Source organism: Nannobrachium achirus (genome assembly GCF_963921795.1).
Source record: "Nannobrachium achirus genome assembly, chromosome: 5".
NCBI classification, from domain to species: Eukaryota; Metazoa; Chordata; class Actinopteri; order Myctophiformes; family Myctophidae; genus Nannobrachium; species Nannobrachium achirus.
Window position 1 is genome coordinate 41,778,282 of NC_137814.1, and position 26,400 is coordinate 41,804,681.

The following is a 26,400-nucleotide window of genomic DNA, read 5'->3' on the forward strand; positions in this document are numbered from 1 at the left end:
TTTCTGATCATTTTAGTGGAGTAAAATGTACAATATTTTACTCTGAGGTAAAAAATAACCCAACATTTTACAGTACTAGAGTAAATAGACTTACGGTAGTTACTTTACAAAACAACAGCAGGGTTTAAACTCACAAGTGCATATTTATTTCATTACAACTGCTTCTTATAAGAAATGCATGGCTGGATGTGGGAGGTGGGGGATACTAGTACTACAGTGTTTACTGTAGTTTTTTTTCTTTCCCGTTTAGTCTTGTTAGCCTTGTCTCGACGCATATTTCCGTAGCCCACAAAATTATAATTGGTCTCGAAATTATGCAAATTCGAGACCGAAATGAGTTTAGAGGCTGCAGACAAATTCCTTTGAAAAAGCATGCGCTGCACGCAAGGGGAAATTAAGAAAAGTTTGAATGTCTTTTGGTTGAGAGGCTGGAGTGCATTATGATCAGTCAAGTTCCAGAACAAAGAGGAGGCCAAGTATAAAAGTTATTTTCAATCTGTCCTAATGGAATCAGATATTCTAAGTTTTCCCCGTCATAAACTGTATCTTAGGGAGAAAGAAATTACATATTTGACATAAATGTTAGGTGGTTCTCAACCTTTTCAGGCCGCGACCCCCAAAATAATCATATTTTAACTGGGGACCCCCCCACCCTGACGAGCACTAAGAGTTGAGGCATTACATTTTGTATAACAATGTTCGCGAGGCGTTGTGAGCATGTAGATCAGCTATTTTCACAATTTCTGCCTCTAATATTTGACAATTTGACCAATATTTAATTTGTCATCTTAGAGGTATTAAAAAGTCCTTAAATTGTCACTTAAAAAACGCGTAGATACCTTCTATACACTTAAACTTTGTTGGTTTGTTTACTACTGTTGAGTGAGAAAACAATGTTTCACATTAAAGGAGTAGTTCACCCCCAAAATGACTTTTTTTCTATTGATTAGTCACGCCATGGAGAGTAGAGTTCAATAATATTTTTAGTTTTTTGTCGCATTCCTAAGACAAAAATGTGATAACAATAAATTTACCCCCATTCGTTCCGGATGGTGACCCGTTTCGAAACGGGTCCCCATCCGGAATCAATGGGGGCAAATTTACTCGAATGGCGTGACTAATCAATAGAAAAAAGTAATTTTGGGGGTGAACTACTCCTTTAAGTTAATCATCTGGGGACCCCCCAAAATAATTTGGGGACCACCCTGGGGGTCCCGACCCACAGGTTGAGAACCCCTGCTGTAAAGTATCAATGTAATTAAGGGGTGCCGTGGATGACAAGGTTATTTACAGGGGTGGTCTGAGCCAAAAAGGTTTGAGAAGCTCTGATGTACAGTATACCAGCTATTATGATGACATCCCTAGTGGCAGCCCTCCAAGCTATAGGATGGCAGCCCTCCAAGCTATAGGAGGACATCCTTTTTAGTATGGCAGCCCTCCCAGCTATAGGATGACATCCCTAGTATGGCAGCCCTCATCCTCTGGAACTCTCTCCAGACAATGCTGGACACATTTAAGTCTGAAAAGGTAGTCTAATGTACTAATGTAGCCAGACAACTAGTCTCTTCCACTATCTCCCAATGCTATACAGTAGAGCCTGGACCTACACCCCTTGAATGCAGATTCACGGAAGCTTTCACCAGCTTGTCTATTTATGTTCACAAAAAATACATTTTACATTTCTTTTAGAATTTTCATTTCTTCTAAAGCAGTAACCTATATATGCTTTAGAACAAATTACAGCTACTTCAAAGACGAAACGGAACGCTTTCATTCTCTACTCTGGAGGTGAGGAGAGAGAAGGCCACTCAAACAGAATGACATCAACTAGTGAGAGAAGGGACCAGTCTAATGATCCAGAGAAATGTAAGGAATGGGAGGACACAACCTGTGATCACATGCAAAGGCACCAGACGTCCTTCCTCCACAAAAGCGAGCAAAAAGAGTCTTTTGGTGTTTGATGTTTTTTTTTTTATGTTATAGAGTTATAGCGAATCTGTATGAAACATCATAATTCATACTGTTATGCAATGATGTTTTCGAATAAAACTTGAACTTGAGACTTTGACAGAAGCAATTGAAAATGGTTTGAGTCAACGGTCTGGCTCCAGACTGAAAAGGCATCTGTTCACCAAGGCCTTTTACTGTTAGTTTAGTTTTGTTTGTTTTGGTGTAAAGTGAAAGCTTTTTATTATTATTATTTAATACGTTATTATTATTATTACAATAACCATGAAGGTTTTCATTGATATAGCTGTCTAGACATCAGTTCTGACACAACGCACCACACACACACATACGTTGAACGCACGCACGCACGCGCACTCACACGCACGCACGCACGCGCACTCACACGCACGCACGCACACACACACGCACGCACACACACCGTGGCCATAGTTGATAGGATTAATCAAGCCTTTCTCCAGCTCTCCTCTATAGTTAATTGCATTGGAGTGAAGCAGAGAGTGGACCTGGTAGCAACCTTCTCTCTGCTTCCAGGATCCCAGGAAATGAGTGAGAAATAAGTGAAAAGGGAAGCAGGCAACTGAATCAACAGTTAATTTAACTCGCTGAGCTCTTGTTTGATATCGTTGCTGTAGCTTTATGTGTTTTTTTAATCATACAAGTAACAGACAGACAAGCTCGAAACGTGGCGCGAAACGCGACACAAAACACAACGCGAAACACCGTGCTCAACACGACACGAAGCGATGTGTTTTGAGGTGTTTTTGAATTTTAATTACAGTAACAGTTTTGGACATGGAGACGAAGAGATGAAGCGAGAAGTAGAGATAAAAGAAAGGAAAGAGAGGGAGAGACAAGAAACACTAAGAACCAGAACCAGTGAGGGAAGAAGAGAAGAGAAGAGAAGAGAAGAGAAGAGAAGAGAAGAGAAGAGAAGAGAAGAGAAGAGAATAGTCTTTCTCTGCATCCTCCCAGTGGTGAGCCAGTTTAATAAATCGTAATATGAGTGGTACTCCCGAAACATTTCTCTTTCTCATCTCTCTGTTGTTGGTGGCATAACAGCTACCGAGGAACACTTGGCTGCACACAAAATGGACATCATGCTGCTTTGAAAGATATACAGTATAAATAAAAAAGACACAGAGACGAACGTTTTCCCTGAGTGCAGATCATATTGAATTTGGAGTGTCTTTGCTAGGCAGTGATCTGGCACCGGGGTGAACTAAAATAAGACTGTTTTGTGGGTTGAGCGCATTGGTTCTTAAAACTCTTGAGTTAAATGACACAAGAGACTGGTAGAAACCACTCAAAACCCATTTAACAGGAGTGCATGTGTATCTACTGTTACAGTACTCTGCCTCTAACTGGGTCCCATCTTCCTCCCTCCATCCCATACATCACTCTTCTTTCCCTTTCACTGAGAGTGAGAGTGGGAGGCTGTTCGCCTCTGATGATAAAACTCCAAAGCTCGGGTCATTGGTCATCTGTCACATAACATTAACAAGTAACAGCTTTGGACATATGAGGTTTCTACACTCGACAGAGACAATATTTAGGCTCAGAATACGATGGATGCATTTCTGCTGTGGCCTCAACAGATGAAACATTTAAGTCCCACACAATGCAGAACACTGTATTGATGAAACACAGGGCTTCACTCGGACAACCTTTAGCTGTTGGCACCTCATAATCAAGTATGCAAAACAATGGATTCCACGCCAGTTGGTCAGTGGTCCTAAAAAACAAATTTTAAGTTAAGCCTGATGATTTTCGATTTTTCAATTTTCTTTCCATAGCAAGATGAGTGTGAGTACACTAAAGCAATAAGCCACAAGAGGCGAGTGGTTACCGGGGGAGTATACACCGGCTGAGAGGCATTGGGAAACACGAGGCGTCAGCCGAGTGTTTCCGACCCTCTCAGCCGGTGTACTGTATACTACCCCGGTAACCACAAGCCTCGCGTGGCTTATTGCTTTTCTAAAACGGTCACAATATTGCAACATGAAAAACATAGCATTGCATTATTTAAAGAAAAAAGTACACTTCTCCGCCACCAGGAAGAGACATTTCCTTGCGTTTACCATGCAGCCACATCCAGGAGCGGAACTTACGGAAGCCAGTGTGTTTACAAAGTCACGTCATTCTTTTTGCAAAGAAATAGGGAGACAACACCTTGTGTTAGATAAGTCTCATGTTAAGAAGTTAAGAACCATATTCGATCCATATACATGTTTATTTTCATCCAGATTTAGCTGCTATGTGGGTGAACATCACATCAAAAACGCTAGCATAGCAACCTAAGCTAAACATCCGAGTGGTGCCTGGAGAATAGAGTGCGCTTGTTGCCTTTACAAGCCCCGCCCGGAGCCATTCAGTCACTGTCCTATGCATGCGGGCGGTGCATAGAAGCACCCGCATGGCAGGATTTGAGAGGAAATCAAACGCTCGCTTCTCTAGTTCAGCCTCACGGCACAGTGGAAAGAAATAACGCACCTGGCTTTGATATAAACTGATTCAAGGTGTGGGTTATAGTCTCAGGTATACCATGGCAACCAGCCAATCAGAATCAAGGAATGGAACTAGCCGTTTTAGAATATACAGTAAACATCTTTCATCAGAAAGGGATGTGATAACGAGTTGTGTAGGTGAGGTAAGTGAAACCATGGAAGGGCTCATAATGAGGATCTCACATTTTCTCACCTCACCTTTTCTTTACATTAAATTACATCACACTAAACCATATGGCGTGCAGCTCTCTGAAACAGTTGCATTGTGGTTTAAAATGACCCTTTAAAGAAGTGAATGAAAAATGGTCGTGGCTGCAGTGTTGAATCTCAGGCTTGCTTTGGCAGAAAGAAAGCTGAAAGCCTGGGGAATATTGAAGCGATCAAAGTGGATAGAAGGCGGCAGGCCCACTGACAGTATGGGCAGAAACCACTACTACTGTACTATGTGAAACAAACATGGCAACTGCAGCAGGTTTACACTAACACAAGCTGTCCAGTTTGCTTATGTTGTGCAGTGCACATACCTCAGGCAATGTTTTAATATATTACTGCTCCGTTTTTGCTGTTAGATAGAAATAGTTTTTGCTTCCTATCTGGTCAGAAAAACACAAGACGGCCTCCAAACACCACAGTGGTTCTCAAAGTGGGGTTTGGACACACTCATAGTTCCTTGGAGGGGTTCAAGATGGACCCTTATCTATCTATAAATGCGAGAAGTCTCTGCGTGTGTGTGTGTGTGTGTTTGTAATCCGCGTATCTCGAGAACCGTTCGTCCCACCGGCTTCAGATTCGGCACGCGCGTTCCCCGCCGCGGCACGGAGTGCAGTGCCGGGTCTCGACCCGACCCGACGCGCGGTTTTCCCAAACCGGCGCGAAACGTTCGGAATCTCCTTATGCGGGGTTGATTGTTGACATCAGGCTGTTTCTGAGGAAATCGGCGAAAGCTCTGACTCATTGTGACATCACTTCATAAAAGGCTCTGACATCACGTACGCCACATGAGTCAACAAAAAATCTCTGTGAGTGTGTATGTATGTAGGTAATCCACGTATCTCGAGAACCGTTCGTCCCACGGGCACGCACGTTCTCCATATGGGCATAAAATGAATGCCCCCATATGAGAACCGTTCGTCCCACGGGCACGCGCGTTCCGTCCCACGGGCACGCGCGTTCTCCATATATGGGCATAAAATGAATGCCCCCATATATGGGCATAAAATGGATAAAGGGACACAGACAGACAGATTCAGAGATCTCCGAGAACCGTTCGTCCCACGGGCACGCGCGTTCCGTCCCACGGGCACGCGCGTTCTCCATATATGGGCATAAAATGAATGCCCCCATATATGGCCACGGCACGGAGTGCAGTGCCGGGTCTCGACCCGACCCGACGCGCGGTTTTCCCAAACCGGCGCGAAACGTTCGGAATCTCCTTATGCGGGGTTGATTGTTGACATCAGGCTGTTTCTGAGGAAATCGGCGAAAGCTCTGACTCATTGTGACATCACTTCATAAAAGGCTCTGACATCACGTACGCCACATGAGTCAACAAAAAATCTCTGTGAGTGTGTATGTATGTAGGTAATCCACGTATCTCGAGAACCGTTCGTCCCACGGGCACGCGCGTTCTCCATATGGGCATAAAATGAATGCCCCCATATGAGAACCGTTCGTCCCACGGGCACGCGCGTTCCGTCCCACGGGCACGTGCGTTCTCCATATATGGGCATAAAATGAATGCCCCCATATATGGGCATAAAATGGATAAAGGGACACAGACAGACAGATTCAGAGATCTCCATATATGGGCGTGAAATGGACGCAAATAGACAGATATCTCCATATATGGGCATATATGGGCATAAAATGGACCCAGAACTATATCTGCAGTGATCTCCATATATGGACATAAAATGGACGCTGACAGACAGACAGATAACAGATATCTCCATATATGGGCATAAATGGACACAGGCAAACAGATGGTCAAAACGGGTCCTATGACAACAGGTATAATGGGGTTTGCATTAAAGGGCGGGGCATTCATTCCCTATTTACGTTGTTCCGAGTTGGCCAGGACGCCGACTAGACGCTGGGCCGCCCTTCTTCTAGTCGGCGACCTCAGTGGTTCTCAAAGTGGGGTCCGGACACACTCATAGTTCCTTGGAGGGGTTCAAGATGGACCCTTATCTATCTATAAATGCGACAAATCTCTGTCTGTTTGTTTGTTTGTTTGTTTGTTTGTAATCCGCGTATCTCGAGAACCGTTCGTCCCACCGGCTTCAGATTCGGCACGCGCGTTCCCCGCCGCCGCGCGGAGTGCAGTGCCGGGCCTCGGCCCGACTCGGCATGCGGTTTTCCCGAAGCGGCGCGAAACGTTCGGAATCTCCTTACGCGGAGCTGATTGTTAACATCAGGCTGTTCCTGAGGAAATCGGCACAATCGCTGACTCATTGTGACATCACTTCATAAAAGGCTCTGACATCACGTACGCCAGGAGTCAACAAAAAATCTCTGTGAATGTGTATGTATGTATGTGAATCTCGAGAACCGTTCTTCCCACCGGCACGCGCGTTCTCCAGATATGGGCATAAAATGAATCCCCGAATGCGGAGCTGATGTCTGACATCAGAGTTTTCCGCAACCGGTACTGTGTGTGCAGAGATCTCCATATATTGGGGTTTGCATTAAAGGGTGGGGACAAAGGCTAACAGAAGGCAAACAGATGGTCAAAACGGGTCCTATGACAACATGACAACAGGTATATTGGGGTTTGCATTAAAGGGTGGGGACAAAGGCTAACAGAAGGCAAACAGATGGTCAAAACGGGTCCTATGACAACAGGTATATTGGGGTTTGCATTAAAGGGTGGGGACAAAGGCTAACAGATGGTCAAAACGGGTCCTATGACAACAGGTATATTGGGGTTTGCATTAAAGGGTGGGGCAGGCATAAAATGGACGCAAATAGACAGATATCTCCATATATGGGCATATGGGCATAAAATGGACCCAGAACTATATCTGCAGTGATCTCCATATATGGACATAAAATGGACGCCGACAGACAGACAGATACAGATATCTCCATATATGGGCATAAATGGACACAGGCAAACAGATGGTCAAAACAGGTCCTATGACAACAGGTATAATGGGGTTTGCATTAAAGGGCGGGGCATTCATTCTCTATTTACATCGTTCCCGAGTTGGCCAGGTCGCCGACTAGACGCGCTTCTATCTATCTAGGTCGTCCTCAGACGAGCCCTCCATCGTTGTTTCCAGTCATCTCGGTTCTCCATACATCTGGCCAGCTCATTGGTGTTCTGTGTCCCTACGTCTTCCTTGAGTATGTCCACGTATGTTTTTGTGGGACGTCCTTGCGGCCGGTGCCCGTGTGTTGGCTCCCACAGTACCAATTTGCTGGCTGGAAGCTCCTGGTGTCTTTGGCAGTGTCCTGCTAGTCTCATTCTTCTGGTGGCAATTTTCTCGCTTACCTTTGGTATTCCCTCATACAGGCTCTCGTTTGTAACATGTGCACTCCTGTTGATGTTGAGTACTGCACGCAACATTCTAGTGTAGCACCCGTCTAGAGACTTCTGCAGGGTTGGCTTCAGGGTCCAGCATTCACTGCCATAGAGGAGAACAGACTCCACCGTTGCAAAGAAGAAGCTAAGTTTGATTTGGCGGGGGAGGTTAGAGTTCCATACACTGTTCATGCCGTTCAGGGCCCTCCAAGCGAGTGCCTTCCTTACTTTAAGGTCTTTCTCAGTTGAGTCGACCCATGCGCCCAGGTACTTGAAGTCCTTGACTTCCTTCAACACAGCTCCTTCTGTTGTTGTCAGAGGTGAGTGATCAGGTAGGTTATAGGTGATAACCTCAGTTTTCTTAGCGTTTAGCCTGAGACCAACTTTGGCACACTCTATCTCCACCCTGTTCAGGAGTTCTTGTGCTTGCTCCATGCTGTCGGAGAGCAGGCTGATGTCGTCCGCATAGTCCAGGTCTGTCAGAACTACTGCGGGATGCCGTCTTGACCTCCTTGGTGTTAGCGTGAAGCCAAGCTCTTGTTCCCGTCCCCCTATGGCTTTCCTGAGCGCATAATCTAGAACTATGAGTAACTCTTAATAAGAAAATAAAAGAAAGCCTATTGCTTGCTAACAGACAATTTCAAGTCTTATTTTGAGGAGTTCCTGATTGTACATCTGGTGGGCCCTGCGCTGCCTCAGCCCAGCCTAGGTCTACAGTACCTCTGGCTCTACATAGGCTTTACCAAGGTTGTTATAGTCCTCGATTTCCCTTCAGTTTTTGGAATTCTGTTTATATTTATTATTTTCCGATTCATTTTCTACAGTAACTTTCCTCTTCTACCTTGGATTTGAACCCAGTTTCCTGCGCAAGTCCTGACATTTTTACCATTGAGCTAATAGAGCCGGCTTCTCAGGGGATAAATTGAATCTTGTTCATTAAAAAAGTGACATGAGGCGCTTTTCCACTGCAAGGTGGAACCAGAACTTTCAGGAACCAGAACCTATTTTTTTGGTTCTGGTTTTGTTTCCATTGCGAATGGCCCGGTTCCAGACGAGGTTCCTGGAACCTCCTGGAACCTTTTTTAGGTCCTGCTCCTGAGGTAGAACTAAACTTGAGTTCTGGGAACCTATGGGCGGGGACAGCAGCGCTCCGGCTCTCGATTGGTCGAGCGGAGGTAACGACACCGAGGAGAACGGGGAGAAATCTCTCACAACACAACAGCGTCATTTTTAAAATCCTATTCCGACAGACAGAAACACAGAAACACTATGGACGCGACGCCAGACGACAGCCACGACACATTGGTCAAGTGAATGTTTGTGTCTGGGCGGGAGAAGAAAATATCCAGATGGAGTTAGAAGCATCCGTTCTAAATGAAAGGATTTTCAAACAAATTCCGTCGCCGTCGTCTTTCTGAAATGGGCGTCAAGTGCACAAGCAGACAGACACGGTGCCAAGCACAAATAAAGAAAATGTACGTCGATAGACCGACAACACTACTAAAACAGTGGAGATAAGCATTTCTACATTCGCCCGTCCATTGGTGACTCGAGTCAGCACTCAGCAGCCGAGCCGTGCGCTATGTTCAGGACACGCCTGCTTCGTATGTGTGTGTGTGTGTGTGTGTGTGTGTGTGTGTGTGTGTGTGTGTGTGTGTGTGTGTGTGTGTGTGTGTGTGTGTGCGTGCGTGCGTGCGTGCGTGCGTGCGTGCGTGCGTGTGTGAGAGAGAGACACGCTTTTTTTCTCCCTAGAGCAAAGGCAGCGTACCAGCTCAGTACAGTTAGCAGCTTGTTTGAACGTTCTATTGTTTTTAATTTTATTTTTATATCCAGAAAGTAGTAACTAAAGACGTATTTCTGACATACAGCTGTTATTTTAGATTTTAGATTCCCGAATGTGCTGCTGTTCAAATGACCAGCTGTTTTGTCGCAGCCAAATCAGGCTGACCAGTTGAGCTTCCCGGTTGGGTCTGGTTATATGGAAACAAAAGCAGAACTTGGTTCTGGAACTTCACGGGTTCTTGAAAGTTCTTGGTTCTGGAAAGTTCTGGTTCTGGTTCTGGCTTGGCCCTGCAGTGGAAATACGCCTATAGGGGCGCCCGCTGGCCTACCGGTCCAGGAGCATACCACATACAGTAGGCTCTGATGCCTGACAGCGTGTCGCGGGTTCAAGTGCCAATCCCGATGACCTTGCTGCGTGTTACTCCCCATCTCTCTCCCTGTCAGTCTGTCAATAAAGGCCTATCAATAAAGCCATAAAAGCCGAAAAACCTATCTTTGAAAAAGGGAAAAAAGTTACATAGTGCCACTTTAATATTATTACCATAATTATAACCATATAAGATCAAACACCAGTTAAACACTGCACTTTATTAAAACAACACATATTATTATTTCCTGAGACCCATTTAAAATACCACTTTTGGGGGGCACCCACTAGCCTAGTGGTCCCGGTGCATATACTGTAATAGGCTCTAGTCTAAGCAGATTCCCAATCCCGACAACCTTTGCTGCGGGTTATACTCCCTGTCTCACTTTCCCCGTTTCCTGTCTACCACCAATAAAGGCAGAAAATCCCCCCAAAAAGTACCTTAAAAAGACACACTTTTGGGTTCTGGGACCCACTATGTTAAAAACCTATAGTAGCAACATCACTGGAATCTAGTCAGGGTAGAATAGACTCCAGCGTGAGCCGCAGTGGTGCTGAGAGGCTGGCAGAGGAGGAGAGGAGAGAGAGAGAGGTGAGAACGGACGTGTAGGTTTGAATGAAGACCCCAGGGAGACACTCTGTACATCCTCTGCCCCCAGGCCTGCTTCTGCCAGGTTCAGAGACTTGTACTTTTACACTCTCCTGCTCTCTTTCGTCCCCTGCCAAATACGCGCACAGCAAAATCACACCGTGTTCATTTTTAACCGGTTAAAATCGGATAAGCATCGTTGTCATTTTAGATTTTAGCTGTATATATTTTTGTTCAGAAACTGTTCAAAGGATTTTGAACAGTGGTTTAGAACAGTGGTTGTCAAAGGATATCAGATATATTCGTAACGCGCTGTGAGCTTATACATTTGCTATTTGTGATTTTTTTTTTTTCAAATCTTCTCTTTTGGCGGTCGCATTTTCAGACGGGGGTCCGCAGTCAAATATATAATACATATAGGGGTCCTTGGCACGACAAATGTCTGATTTAGAACACATTTTGTAGGCCTCAAGTCTCAATGGGTTAACTCAGAGAGTGTAGGAATGAACCCAAATGGAGCCTGTAGGGATTTTAACAGACATATGTCGTATCGCACAGCGTTTGCGTTGGTGACGAGTGGCACCATCTCGGCTCCGTGCCCGCTGCGCTGCCCGTGTCCATATGTCCCCGGGCGTGACCAACAAACGGGGACAGATATTCCCTCCGGTGCTGGCAGCGAGCTGGGCACTGGGCAGCGCCAGGAGAGAGGAGGCCGTGCCATGTTGTGTGGCATCTGAACCATGATTAAACAGAGGATGTGGCTGCAGGGAGGAGGAGAGGGCAGTGGGGGAGAAAGTACTCAAATGTTTTACTTAAGTACATATCAATTCTGTATATACAAGTAAAAGTCCCATATTCAAAATGTACTTGTGGAAAAGTACAAAAGTATCGGCCAAGTACCAAAAGAAAAAGACACATTGTGAGCTTGTAGATCTGCTATTTTCAAATGGCTGAAATACGTATATAGGGCTGAAGTGGTTAATGTGTAACTTTGTAATAATAACCAAAATCCACAATGTAACTAGTGACTAAAGTTTCCATATAATTATAGTGGTGTAAAAGTACAATATTTTCCTCTGAGATGTAGTGGAGTAGAAGTATGGAACATTGGAAATACTCCAGTTAAAGTAAGGGTTACCTCAGAATTGTACATAATGTAATAGTAAATGTATAGTTACTTTACACCACTGGTAGAGAGAGATGGAACAGGAGAAGAGAGGAGAAACGAGGAGAACAGCGTGGGAAAAGGAGAGACGGGACAGGGCCAGTGGCACTAAAGGAAAGGGGACACCCGTTCTACCTTGTTTGAAATTGTCCAGAACCTCTCCCTGGCTGATACAAGTTCTGCCGTTCAATTATTACCCGTCTACTGATGCTCACTACACAGTTCCTCAGTGTTAGTTTTACTGTAAAAAGGGATAGAAATCAGGCAGAATGCACCCCAATACCGTTCCAGAAGTACAATACCAAGTGCTTTTAATAACAAACAACAAAAAAGTCTGCTTATTATTTGTCACAATGTTGCCAGTGTGGATGTTTAGGAAATAGGAATGATCAGACTTTTCACTTCTAATAGTCTTTTCAAGAACGGCATGACGTACAGTATACTGTAGACCAAAAATCTCATGACTGAAACATTTTGTCAGGCCAAGTCCTAATCTGTGATTTGTGAAACAGCAAGGAGTCCCCCACTCCCCACACTAGTGCTCTGTTTCCTTAGCAATTGGCACGACACATAGAATTATGATTTAGGTATTATGGTTCTATAGCTATTTTCCTGCTGTTCCACAGGCACAGCCGACCAGTTGAAGAAATTGACCGCTGGCCTACTGGTCCAGGCGCATACTCACCACTTAGGCATTGCCACATAGGCAACTGTCCTATCTAATAAAAGCCCAAAAAGCTAATCTTTAAAAGAAATCAGTCGTGGCGACTGAGAACTTTAATCCATGTGTATAACGTCATAGGCATGACCGCTCATTGTGTCATTTCCCCCTCTCCCTCCCTCCTTTTTTGTATTTTCTGACAGCTGGATGAGGGTTTATGTTAATTTGTGAACTTGTAAAAAGTCCTTTGTAAAAGTAAAAAGGAAATATTCATGAACTCTCTTTTTTTTGGACCGACAGACACTAGCTTAGATCAGATTCCATGTTCTAAAATATCTATAAAAGAAGGCATTGTATCATTTATTTTACCAGTAGGATTTAAGACCAGTATATTTCTCTATTATATACATTTTCATATTGGCTTTCAATGGGTGCTGGTGCACAGTGCACACCCAGATCTCTAGGACGTGCTGTTATAGGAACAATTCCGCCGTGCTCAACAGCATCACTAATAATGCACTAATAATGCTACTCAGGGTAACTTTTACAGAGAGTGAATGAGCCTCGCTTCACGGTCCACTGGTTTGCTCAAGGGCAATTACAACAGAGCAAATGCCTCTCGAGGGAAAACCTGCAATTGTCCTGTTAGGTATTGGTCTGTCTAACAGCAAGGCCATACTGCTGACCGACGACAAAGCTTAGGGCATAATGACACAGTGGACTTAACTAAAAGTTCAATTCAATTAAACCGAACGTGTGCTCACACTGACTGTCTTGCAGGGGCGTCAATTGGGTATGGCAGGGGTATGCAGCTGCCATACCCTGGGTCCATGGGGGAAAATAAAAGTATATAAATCTATGAATGTCTCTTTGTCTATTTGTGCTGGTTATTATGTTGTTAAATTACAGTAAAATAACTACAAATGCAAAATGGTCACTTTGACAAGGTATTATAATTATATTCTCCACACTTGTATTCTCCCCATCTTGACAACATGGTATATTCCCAGGTTCCGCAGGTCAGCTGCACATGTGCAATGCATTATTGTGGCATGTTTACTAACATGCTAAGTTTAGCTGCACTTGAACAGCCGTTCCAGGCTGACATATCCAGACCAAGAAACTGTAGAAACCTGTGTAAAAAACGGCCAAAACCTTAAATCTTTTTTTTACATTGTGAAAATAGCCGATCTACATGCTCACAACGCCTCGAGTGTAGATCTGCTATTTTCACAATAGAACTATGTTATACAAAATGTAATGCCTCTTTTCCATGAGGACTCCCATCTTTGCCATACCCTAGCTTTTACTGAACTGACACCACTGCTGTCTTGCAGACATGCTACACACAAGACGGCTGCTCAACAGGGCTTTGTTGATACAACCCTGGTTGAAATGGAGAATGCCTGTTCGTTGCACTGCCTACAGGCGCACACAGACACACCACCCTGCCCACACAACATCTCTCTCCCTCTCTCTCTCCCCCGACAGACCGTCTCTCCTCCTCACACGCTGTGTGTTTCAAGGGCATTTCCTTTCAAATCACTCAGTTAAAGGCTTTAAAACAAGCCAGCATTGAAGAAAAAAAACAGAAACAGGCTGGCGTGGAAGAGGAGGGAATGGGAGGGGAAAGGGAGTCAAGTCGTCAGAACGAGACACCTTCATGCTCTGTTCCATGTACTTTCATTCAGCCAGTCTTCCTTTTTTGTGTTGCTATTATAACATTGGCTTTGCACAAGCTTTCACAGAAACGGCATGAGAGAGGGAGAGAGAGAGAGAGAGAGAGAGAGAGAGAGAGAGAGAGAGAGAGAGAGAGAGAGAGAGAGAGAGTGATAGACAGACAGACAGACAGAGGAGGGACAGAGGAGGGACAGAGAATGACAAAGACAGCAAGACGGAAAAAGAGGGAAAACAAGCATGACAAAAGCGAGCTATCTATAGACGCAGAGCTGGGTTTACATCTAAAAATGTCTGTCTGTTCAAGGCTCAAAAGACGAGGAAATCAATTGATGGGCGTACGTACGGTATATATATGGAACGCAGGTCTTTGGGTCTGTTACCTACAGTACTAAGGTGTTTGTTCCTGGCTGACAGCTCTGCTGCAGTCACATGACTCCACCTACACTGTACAGAGTGGTGGAAAGTACATTATTCATTACTGTACTTTTTTTAACTTCACTGGAGTATTTCCAATTTTCATTACTTTTACTTCTACTCCACAACATCTCAGAGGCAAATATTGTACTTTTACTCCACTACAATTGTATGACAACTTTAGTTACAAGTTACTTTGTTGATTTGAATTATTATCACAAAACATACAGTGGTCAGCCCTATTAAAACTTTGGCGAGGCGTTGGGAGCTTGTAGATCTGCTACTTTCAAAAGACTTTAATACGTTTCATATTCACGTTATGAAAATACATATTTTTACCATGTGAAACGCGACATCCTGCATAATGAGTACCGTCTACTTTTGGTACTTTAAGTATCCACCTCTTTCCGCGGGAATTTACTGGGGAATTTTTTGCACCACACTTCCGGTTAACAGCAGACATACAAGCTCACGTCACGTCGCAGATGCAGCCGTTGTGAGCTTGTAGATCACACTTGGCTGCAGTAGGGGCGAGATCATTTAGCGACCTACAACTGGGTTGCAACCTGGTCGGTAGTTTTCACCGACTGGGTCGCTAAATCTACTGACTGGGTCGCTAAATCTACCGACTGGGTCGCTAAATCTACCGCCTGGGTCGCTAATCTACCGACTGGGTCGCTAAATCTACCGACTGGGTTGCTAAATCTACCGACTGGGTCGCTAAATCTACCACTTCTGCGCAATGCACGATGGGATGTTGGAAAGTTGTGGATATGTTGATGCCAATACTTTTGTACCTTTACATTCTGATTACCGGACTTTTACTTGTTACAGAGTATTTCTACATTGCAGTATTGATACTTTTAATTTTACTTTTTCCAGCACTGCACTGTACACAGCAAATTCCCCAGTGTTAGCTTAACTGTGACAGAGTTTAAAAATGGAGCTATAAGGGTCCATTTAGCTGTGTACTGTACTGCTCTTCAAACAACCTACACCTACAGCTGGGAATTGGCTCAGGACTCTAAAGAAAAAGGAAATCTAATTGTAGCTGTGGGGGTGTGTAATGTGTATATGAGTTGATGGGGAAAACTGTGTAGAAGAAAGCATTACAATCTTATTGCAGTCTGCGATGATTTACTGTATTTTTGAGCGGTGGTCACACCGTCTCCATAGCGTGGCCGTGTGTGTATCCGTGTATGTATCCGTGTATGTGTGTGTGTCTGTATGTAGCCTAAGTATCCCTGGGTGACCAGAGAGGTGCTGTTGAGTCTAGTCTGCCCTGAGTGGCATGCATGGATGGATGGATGGATGGCGCTCGCTCTCTCTCTCTCTCTCTCTCTCTCTCTCTCTCTCTCTCTCTCTCTCTCTCTCTCTCTCTCTCTCAAGCACCCCCCCCCCCCATATTTTTTATTTTATTATTATTATTATTTTAAATATATTTTTAAAATATTATATATATATATATATATATATATATATATATACTGTATATATATGCTGTTGCGCAGCCTCCACGACCACCACTCAGTTCACACGGGTGTGATTTTTTATTAGTTTTAAGGAATTCATCTATCTAATATTAATCTATCTAATATTAGATTGAATCTAATGGATCGGTCCTATAGTGCTACTGTTGCATCTTTTATGAAGATGATTTTTATCTGGCCTGGGCTGCATCAACTCGCAAAAACACAGTTTCATAAACTAAAACATTTGCTTCCACATGCACACACACAGACACATCCGCACACAACAAGCACCTAAAGGTCCAATACACTCAGTGATGGATATACACGCACACGCGTGCACACACACACACACACACACACACACACACACACACACACACACACACACACACACACACACACACACACACACACACACACACACACACAGGTGTCGTGTGTGTGTTTCTCTTTTGCTCTGTTCAAATCCTTCCTGAAATACAAGCTGACATCAACGAATCGTTTTGTCTTCCAAAAGCTTTTCTTCCCCTTACATATTGACATTCTAATACCAGGCTGACATTTCCATGTGGTTGAAGTGACAGTACGGGGAAAAAAAGAAAAGAAATGCAGACGAGAGTTTATTTGAATAAGAAGTTGGAAAATGTCAGCTGCAGTCAAAATGCCATAATCCACAGCTCCATTATTTCAATATCACATTTACATCTTGACTGAAGCACGATTTGCTTTTTGTTTTCATCATCATTCTGCAGCTGCCTTCAACCTGTCGATGAGTTGAGAAGGTTCTAGCATCATACTGTATGCTAGGACATTCACAAATAGTGATTTTTAGTATTTGAATTAACGGTCCCACCCTTTTTTACAGTACACTAATAAGACAAAATAAGACATAATAAAGCCATAATTAAGAAATAATGTGTTGGTAATTAGAACTTATAATGTTTTATTAGACAAGAACAAAGACAGAATTATACAGAATAAAGCCACAATAAGGATGATGTTTTATTACCCCTTGAATGAAACGTAACATATCAGGGTCCCAACAAACTCTAATAAGTCCTATAAGACCAATCAGGGTCCTAACAAAGTCTACTTATTTAACATTAGGCTTCATTAGAAAATAATGTGCTCTAATTACAAACAAATTAGCACTCATTATCACAGAATTGTACTGTAAAAACTAATCAACGACAAGGTAATTAGAACTTATCATTTTTATTAGACAGAAACAAAGACAGAATAAAGCCATAATAAGGATGGTGTTATTAACCCTTGAATGAAACGTAACAAATCAGGGTCATAACAAACTCTTCTTATTTAACATTAGGCTTCATTACAAAATAATGTGCTCTAATTACAAACACATTAGCACTCATTATCACAGAATTGTACTGTAAAAACTAATCAACGACAAGGTAATTAGAATTTATTAGACAGAAACAAGACAGAATAAGGATGATGTTATTACCACTCAAATGAAACGTAATAAATCAAGGTCCTAACAAACTCTTCTTATTTAACATTAGGCTTCATTACAAAATAATGTGCTCTAATTACAAACAAATTAGCACTCATTATCACAGAATTGTACTGTAAAAACTAATCAACAACAAGGTAATTAGAATTTATTAGACAGAAACAAGACAGAATAAGACCGAATAAGGATGATGTTATTATATGAACAATGGCCGAACTCTCCACCAGGGGGAGCTCCTGAGCACATTTTTTCCCTGCCTGCTGCAGAAGAAGAGAGGAGGAAGCCAGCAGCAGAGCAGATAGCTCCATATGTTTTTCTAAGAGAGTACTGTTTCCTTTTCTTTTGATGAAGAATCTCTGGTGAGTATGTCTTTCTTAACAAGGGTGCTAAGCTAACTGTTAGTATGCAGCTTCATGCTAACAGTTAGCTTAGCACCCTTGTTAAGAAAGGCAAACAAAAGACAATTACACTCACCAGAGATTATTCATCAAAAGAAAAGGAAACGGTACTCTCAGGTCATCTGGCAGCATACAGTAACATAGAAAATCATTTACTCAATGTCTGTAAGGTTAATCACATTTAGTTGCCTCAGAATCAGCTTTTAAAGCTTTGGAACATGTGTCAAAACACTCTCTTAGAAAAACATATGGAGCTATCTGCTTTGCTGCTGGCTTCCTCCTCTCTTCTTCTGCAGCAGGCAGGGAACAATGTGCTCAGGAGCTCCCCCTGGTGGAGAGTTCGGCCATTGTTCATATAATAACATCATCCTTATTCTGTCTTATTCTGTCTTGTTTCTGTCTAATAAATTCTAATTACCTTGTCGTTGATTAGTTTTTACAGTACAATTCTGTGATAATGAGTGCTAATTTGTTTGTAATTAGAGCACATTATTTTGTAATGAAGCCTAATGTTAAATAAGAAGAGTTTGTTAGGACCTTGATTTATTACGTTTCATTTGAGTGATAATAACATCATCCTTATTCTGTCTTATTCTGTCTTGTTTCTGTCTAATAAATTCTAATTACCTTGTCGTTGATTAGTTTTTACAGTACAATTCTGTGATAATGAGTGCTAATTTGTTTGTAATTAGAGCACATTATTTTGTAATGAAGCCTAATGTTAAATAAGAAGAGTTTGTTATGACCCTGATTTGTTACGTTTCATTCAAGGGTTAATAACACCATCCTTATTATGGCTTTATTCTGTCTTTGTTTCTGTCTAATAAAAATGATAAGTTCTAATTACCTTGTCGTTGATTAGTTTTTACAGTACAATAGACCGTTTGTCAGCCTTCTGATTGGTCCCTGAGACTCCCTGACTGGCCAACCAGAAAAAAACATTCACTTTTTGCTATCGGGGGTGGAGTTTGTGCAGTGGAGAATGTTGTTTCAGGCTTTCAAAAACTGTCCGCAGTGCGCGACACGGAGATCGGCCGGTACGGTGATAGCGACGGCAAGCGTCAAGCGATCTCGCTCATCATAACGAATAAGCTTCAACAAACTAGTTCACATGTACCTTATCAATGGTCTAAGAGTCACGATTGGGTACATATAATTTAAATGGGCAGAATTACGAAAAGCCAGCCTATTATGTGAGGAGAAACATTCTCTCTGTCCTCTTCCTAGTACCCAAGATGCAATGCGCTTCTCTTTCTATCTCTGATCCAGAGGATTAAACTAATTAAAACATGTATTTTTCGGGGGAAAACTACTGTTTTGCTATGTAATTACTGTACCTTTTTCTTCCCTTTTTATTAATATCACGTAGATGTGTTTTTTGTGGTACTTTATATAGCTGTAATGAGGCTATGAAGGGGAAAAAAATCCCATCCACTTCCACTATAAAATAATCTGCAAAGAGGATTCTGTCCCACTGGGATTAAACAAATTAAAACATATATTTTCGGGTAAACCCCCTGTTTTGCAATGTAACTACTGTACCTTTGTCTTCCCTTTTTATTAATATCACCTAGGTGTTTTTCCTTTGGTACTTTATATAGCTGTAATGAGGCTATGAAGGGAAAAAAAATCCCATCCACTTCCACTATAAAAACAATCTGCCCAGGGTTAATGTCCCATCATAGTAACAGGGCAGAATGGGGCGGGATTTACAAAAGGGTTTATTCTGTGATAATGAGTGCTAATTTGTTTGTAATTAGAGCACATTATTTTCTAATGAAGCCTAATGTTAAATAAGTAGACTTTGTTAAGACCCTGATTGGTCTTATAGGACTTATTAGAGTTTGTTGGGACCCTGATATGTTACGTTTCATTCAAGGGGTAATAAAACATCATCCTTATTGTGGCTTTATTCTGTCTTATTCTGTCTTTGTTCTTGTCTAATAAAACATTATAAGTTCTAATTACCAACACATTATTTCTTAATTATGGCTTTATTATGTCTTATTTTGTCTTATTAGTGTACTGTAAAAAAGGGTGGGACCGAATTAACTGGGGACCCCCCACCCTGACGAGCACTAAGAGTTGAGGCATTACATTTTGTATAACACGGTTCTAATGTGAAAATAGCAGATCTACATGCTCACAACGCCTCGCAATGGCTATTTTCAAAATTTCGGCCTCTAATATTTGACAATTTGGCCAATGTTTAATTTGTCATTTTAGAGGTTTTTAAAAAAAGTCCTTAAATTGTCACTATACACTTCTCTATACACTTAAACGTAATTTTGGTTTGTTTACAGTTATACTATTTTACTATTATTTTAACATGTTAATTTGGACGAAGGTCAGCATTGTTGTAATACCAATTCCCAGAATGATTTCTGCTCAGTCAGAATAACTTAAAGGTCTCATGACATGCTGTTTTTTTTTTTTACAAAACATAACAGTTATCACGGTCCTTCAAATGTATATTAAAAGGTGTTAAATCCAGTGAACCATGGCAGGTTTTTGTCTCTCTGTGTTGTGAGGCCATTTCGGCTGCAATGAAAAAAAAAAAAAGAAAAAGAAAAGGAAAACAAATAACTATTTGCCTGCGGGTGTTGCTGTTGAGGGATTTTGCCTGTCAATCATGACCTCTGCTCTGGCCAATCACCTCACTTTTCTGAGGCTAATTATTCAGAAAACTCCAGACCACAGAAACCCACTGAATGTGCAAAGTTCAGGATTTCTGGGTGTAATTGAGGTCAGAAAACAAAAAAGAAAATAGAAAACAAGAAAATACTAATTTGATGTCACGATACCTTTAAAGTAACATTTAATTTATTGCTACATTTTTAACAAACGCAAGAGTTATACAGTAACCAAAATGTAAGAACTCATACCAAATTTACACCCAGGCTATTAGATTTCAACCCATTTTCTACAGTCTGACACTTCCACTTTAAAATGATTCCTTTATTTGACAGTCATTGTCCACGGTTGAACGATGTGACAAAATGACTAAATTAATCAATCCCCAATTGAGTGCCTCTTCAGCAGAAGATAGAGAGTCCTGACTTTATGCACAATGACATTATCATTACCAGCTCCCCCACGGTGGCTGAAATGACTGACAAACCCAAACCCAGAGTTTCCTCAAATAGCCTTTAACTGTTATAGTCATCCTGACTGAGTCTTTGTGAGCGTCTGTGCATACACTAGGGTACTGTTTCCCAAACAGTGGGTCTGGACCCATTTGTGGGTCATAAACCAATTTTTATGGGCCACGACTTCAATAAAAATCCCATTTTCTTTTCCCATATCTAAAAAATATATATTTTAAAACATTTTCCCCTTCACGAATAAAATCATTTTAATACATTTTGAAACTAAACAAACAAATACATCTAAGAAATTCCATAAATGTAAGAAAATTATCATTATGAAGTAGTGAAAATAGCCGATCTACAAGCTCACAACGCGGCACGAAGCGACACGTTGTGAGCTTGAAGATCTGCTGTTTTCACCAGTTTGGGTCCCGGGCAAATATCTAATTTCTCACCGGCTAAAAAGTTTGGGAACCACTGCACTATTAATAGGGCATGTCTTTGTGTCTCCTGTTCCTGGTGTGCGTGTGTGAACCTACAGTACATGTAGCGCACTAGTGTGCGCCTCACACGTGAACGCGTACTGCGGTGAGTGTGACGCATTGTCTTATTGTACCTGTTGTAGATGTCGTCGTCCTCGCCTCCCCAGCCCCAGTACTCGTTGGGGAAACCGTTGATCTTCAGGAACTGTTTTTTACTGAGACCCGACACGCCTCCGAAGTACCCGGCGTAAGGCAGCCTGCAGGGAGACAACAAGCAGAGAGAGAGACAGACAGAGCGGTGAGCGGAGATAGAGTATGTCGACGCAAGAGGGAGGAGAAAAAGACAGGAGAAGGAGATGTGAGCAATATGTGGGAAGCGTTATCCAGGGAGAGTAGAACATCTGCCATGAAGTTTTTATTTGGTGTGTTGACTTCAAGCTCCAGATAAGAAACCCTAAGTTCTGACACTTCCTTTGGGTGCTTGTTCATTTAGACCCAGAACACATTATTACGCATTATTACAGTACTTATTACCATTATTTTATGCTTTAACTATTGAAAAAGAGCAGATATACAAGCTCACAGCGCGGCACCGAGTGCCACGCTGCGAGCTTTAATTGGAAAGATTGTGCAAGTCTTTGAATATTTTTGACCCGATTCTATAAATGTCTTCTAAATACTTCTAAGGTTTTTGAAAAACTCATGTGTCCATGTCAGTGGTTCTCAAACTTTTTCATGTCAACCCCATCTCAAAATATTATGTATCAGGGATCCCCCAGAAGCAAAAATGTTAATCGCTTAAAGATTTGCAAAGATTTTCATGATTTTTGTGCAGTGCGGCACTTGGTGCCACTCGGTGCCACACTGTGAAGCTTGTATATATACTATTTTGTAATAGTTAAAAGCATAAAATAATGGTTAAAGTGGTTAAAATCTAGAGTGACACGGATGCAGGTCTACTCTGATTTAACGGTATACCTCGTTGTTCAACTGTCAGGCGTGCCAAAAATAGCCGATCTAAAATCTCACAACGCGGCGCATCCGCAGCACGTTGTGGTACATCCTCCATTTTCGGCACCCAGCGTCGTTGTACGACAAGTATAAATGAAGCCAAATCACAGCGGGGGTGTGGGTTGTATGCAGGACAGAGTGAGCGAGGGAGAGGAGGGAAAAGAGAGAGAGAGAGAGAGAGAGAGAGAGAGAGATAAGAGGGAGAGAGATAGCCCGAGAGAGCGACACACAGCCCAAGTAAACTTTATTGTCACCTCACAAGTTTACACCAAGTATAAAGGAGTGGAGGGTGACATTCTGGAGCTGTATTGTTAAATAAAGTACAAATAAAAATACATATTCAAGATTTAATAAAATAGGCATAAAAGGTATATGGACTCAAGAATGGTACAGTACAGAGGTATTCACTCTACAGTACATAGACCAGTACGACGCCTTACGCCATGTCTTGGCCATCTGGCCAGTGATGTACTGTATATTGGACCAGTTACCCAAATATGGAGACCCCTGGCTGGTACCCATAGATATTCATAGATATGGGCTTAATATTGATGACATCAGAGATCTCCATATGTGGGCATAAAATGGATTTGGTTCCCCTGGCATCACAGTGATCTCCATATCTAAATATATGGGCATAAAAGGGATTTGGCTCCCCTGGTATCACAGGGATCTCCATATATGGGCATAAAAGGGATTTGGTTCCCCTTACATCACAGTGATGTCAGAGCGTGAGAGTCAGCGTGATGTCAGAGCTGCAAACCCATAGACTGTAAAAAAGCGTACACAGACACGGACATGATGTGCCGTTTCTCATAGTAAACTGCGACCTTCGGTCGCAACAAATACAGATGAACAATGAACATATAGTGTTCCTCACTCTATTCTTCACTATTATATACTGTAACATGTATGAGAATCTATGAAATATATACAGGCAGATATACAGTAGATAAAAAGATGGGTGCCAAATAGCGCGTGGAGAAACAAGAAAGAACATATTGACGGTCATAAAGTGAGAGAGTGGACATGCGAGGAAATGAGAAAGTGAGAGAGAGGAGGAAATAGAGAGAAACAATGTAAGCCAGTGGTCTTCAAAGTGACCCCCCAAGGCAATAACTCTCAGAGTTACACACCTTTATGGGTCAATTTGGAACCCGCCCAAGGAACCTTGAGGGTCCCTGGACCCAACTTTGAGAACCACTGAAGCGTAGGTTGGTAGTTGGTAAGGAGGCAGCCTTGAAGACTGTTGCTAACGATATTTTAGTTCTGAGAGTGAAAATGTGACCCATACTGTATATCGTCGTTGTCGAGTGGAAACCTCATATCTCCAAGTTTCGAATGTGTATGTTCTTTTGTAAAGTAAAGCCCTGCTTCATCATACAAGGCCGTCGCACAAAAGTAGTGAAAACAGCCGCGAGGCGTTGTGTGCTAGTAGATTGGCTGTTTTCACTAGTTTAAATCATTTTTAAAATGATAAATGCAAAACGAACGGTTTTGGACATACAAGGTTTTCACCCTTTATTTATTAATTTATTTAACATTCATGATTTTACAGCGGAGGGCAAGCGAGGCCAACAACTTCTTTTTTTCCCATTTTTTTTGCTTTTTTCCCCCTAAAAGTCATCAGACTATAGGTGTCGGATGGTTGTCATCTAGAAATGTCATGACAGTAGCCTGGAGTCTAACCAGAGGGCGATGTGTGTCTGTGTGTGTGTGTGTGTGTGTGTGCGTGCGTGCGTGCGTGCGTGCGTGCGTGCGTGCGTGCGTGTGCACACGAGCACAGGTGTGTTGAGTGTGTGTGTGTGTGTGTGTGTGTGAGTGTGGGTGGGTGTGTCGTCAGAAAGATGACAGTTCCATGTTGAAAGCTGACAAGTCCGACACTAATGAGACCATCTGTTTCTGCAAAAGTTCCTCCACCAACAATATGGTGTGAGGACACTTCCCTGTGCACGGTGTGTGTGTGTGTGTGTGTGTGTGTGTGTGTGTGTGTGTGTGTGTGTGTGTGTGTGTGTGTGTGTGTGTGTGAGAGAGAGATAGCGGAAAAAGAGCAAAAAGTACAAATGGGAACATTTCTGTTTCACTTTTGGCAGCTGTTACAGAACGTCTGATGGCGTTTGGACGGTTCAATTAACAGAAAGACGTTTTAATTAAAGCTAAACAAGTGTTTTTTCCGTAGCGAGACAAGAGGAATAAACCTGTCCATAAACAGCACATGAGAGAAGGTCTTTATGGACACGGTGAGGTGATTTACATGGGATAGGGATGTGTTGTCTGTCCCATAATGTGCGTCTGCTCAGAGCTACACCGCAGGCTTGCTCTGTGTCCTTGGGCGTATTCAGTGAGCTGTCAATGCCACCGCTCCATAGGGTGTTACTGTGTGACACCACGGATTAAGGTCTTGTTGTAATCTGTGGTAGCAGTGTATAAACACTGTATTGCAGGCCAAGGACCCCTTAGCTGAGAGGGAAATAAAGTACCCCCACTACATAATGTATAAAATTGTGTTGCAGATTTTTATTGACTTGTTTGACAGCACTGTCAAATTCGTTGACACTTGGTAAATTTAGTCTGCTCTTTTTCTTTTAAAGCTATACTGTGTAAGTTGCTCAACTAGTGGTCAGTAGCGTCCGCGTCTTTCGGCCGTTTTTCGCCCCGGACCGGGCCTCACACCCCCGTGTCACCCCCGCGTCTGCCTCCACCTCGCCGAGATCTATCTTTGGAGGGGTCCCTGGTTCCTGTGCGTTCAGGCATTCCGGAGAAACGGAGTGTTTCACCCGAGTATAGATAGAGACACACGGGCGCCTACAAATATGGCCGCCCTATTGTGATAGCTAGCGACCCCACTTCAAGATGCGCTGTGATTGGCCGGCAGTGTATAACCCTCGCTGTGATTGGCCGGTAGTGTATGATGACGTCATTTTGCCGGGAAATCCCGCCCCTGTCACTGCTAGAAGAAAATATATAAAGAGAAGGCTTCAGAAGCTGAAAATAACGGAGTGGGTGTTCTAAAACTTTAGCGATTTAAGAGTTAGGACAATTTTAAGATTTGTTTTATAAAAAAAGTTACATGGTATAACTTTAACCTCTACACCAAACCTACTTGCCAAAAATAGCAGATCTACAAGCTCTCAACGCCTCGCAGAACGTTCTCCTCAGAGAATAGGGATGCGAGGGTTCAAGTTGTTCATTTAAACTAATCCTATCACACAAGGATTTGGCGGCCCCCCTGTAGTAACTCTGAGGACCCCCTAGGGGTCCCGGTCCCGGACCCTTGCTGTATTACATATCGCCGCTGTCGGGTGGAAACCATGTCCAGAATGCAGACTCAAACCTATACATAGTGTAGTGTACATGTTCAGCTGTCAATATACTGTATGCCAGACTAGGACTGTTCCATTTGTTTTATTTCCATTGTGGACTTGTTATTAGTGTGGTTGCCCCTGCAGGGTAACCACTATAGTACTTGTCCGACTTTATTCTATCCATCCACCAATCCATCTTCCATCCCCTCCTAGATAAACTTTTTTTTTTTTTTTTTGCAGCGCTACTCCTCCCACAGTTTTTGCGGCACGCACTTTGTCAAATCAACCGGCTTCCTCGGGAATCGATTCCTTGCATTTTGTTAAGAGATACGTTACATAGTTTAATTGATATCAATTTATCCGTAAATTAATTTTCTCCATTCTCCTTTAAAAATTCAACTTTTCCCAAATATGGAGATGACTGACATCCTAAATGTCTGACATCATAGACCACTTGAGACTGACACAGTATGTCCATGTATGGGCATTCCAAGCTACGGGCTTAAT

At 42.6% G+C, this 26,400-nt stretch overlaps 1 protein-coding gene across 1 annotated transcript in view; it reads right to left on the reverse strand.

The window, feature by feature from the left end:
• Positions 1-26,400, reverse strand: part of b4galt2 (UDP-Gal:betaGlcNAc beta 1,4- galactosyltransferase, polypeptide 2) — a gene marked incomplete at both ends in the record, with an annotated part of 214,159 nt that overhangs the window by 24,036 nt on the left and 163,723 nt on the right. Inside the window, one exon of the mRNA XM_080726978.1 lies at positions 21,712-21,834. Within this exon, the coding sequence (XP_080583104.1) occupies positions 21,712-21,834 (123 nt within the window). The remainder of the gene's footprint in view (positions 1-21,711; positions 21,835-26,400) is intronic.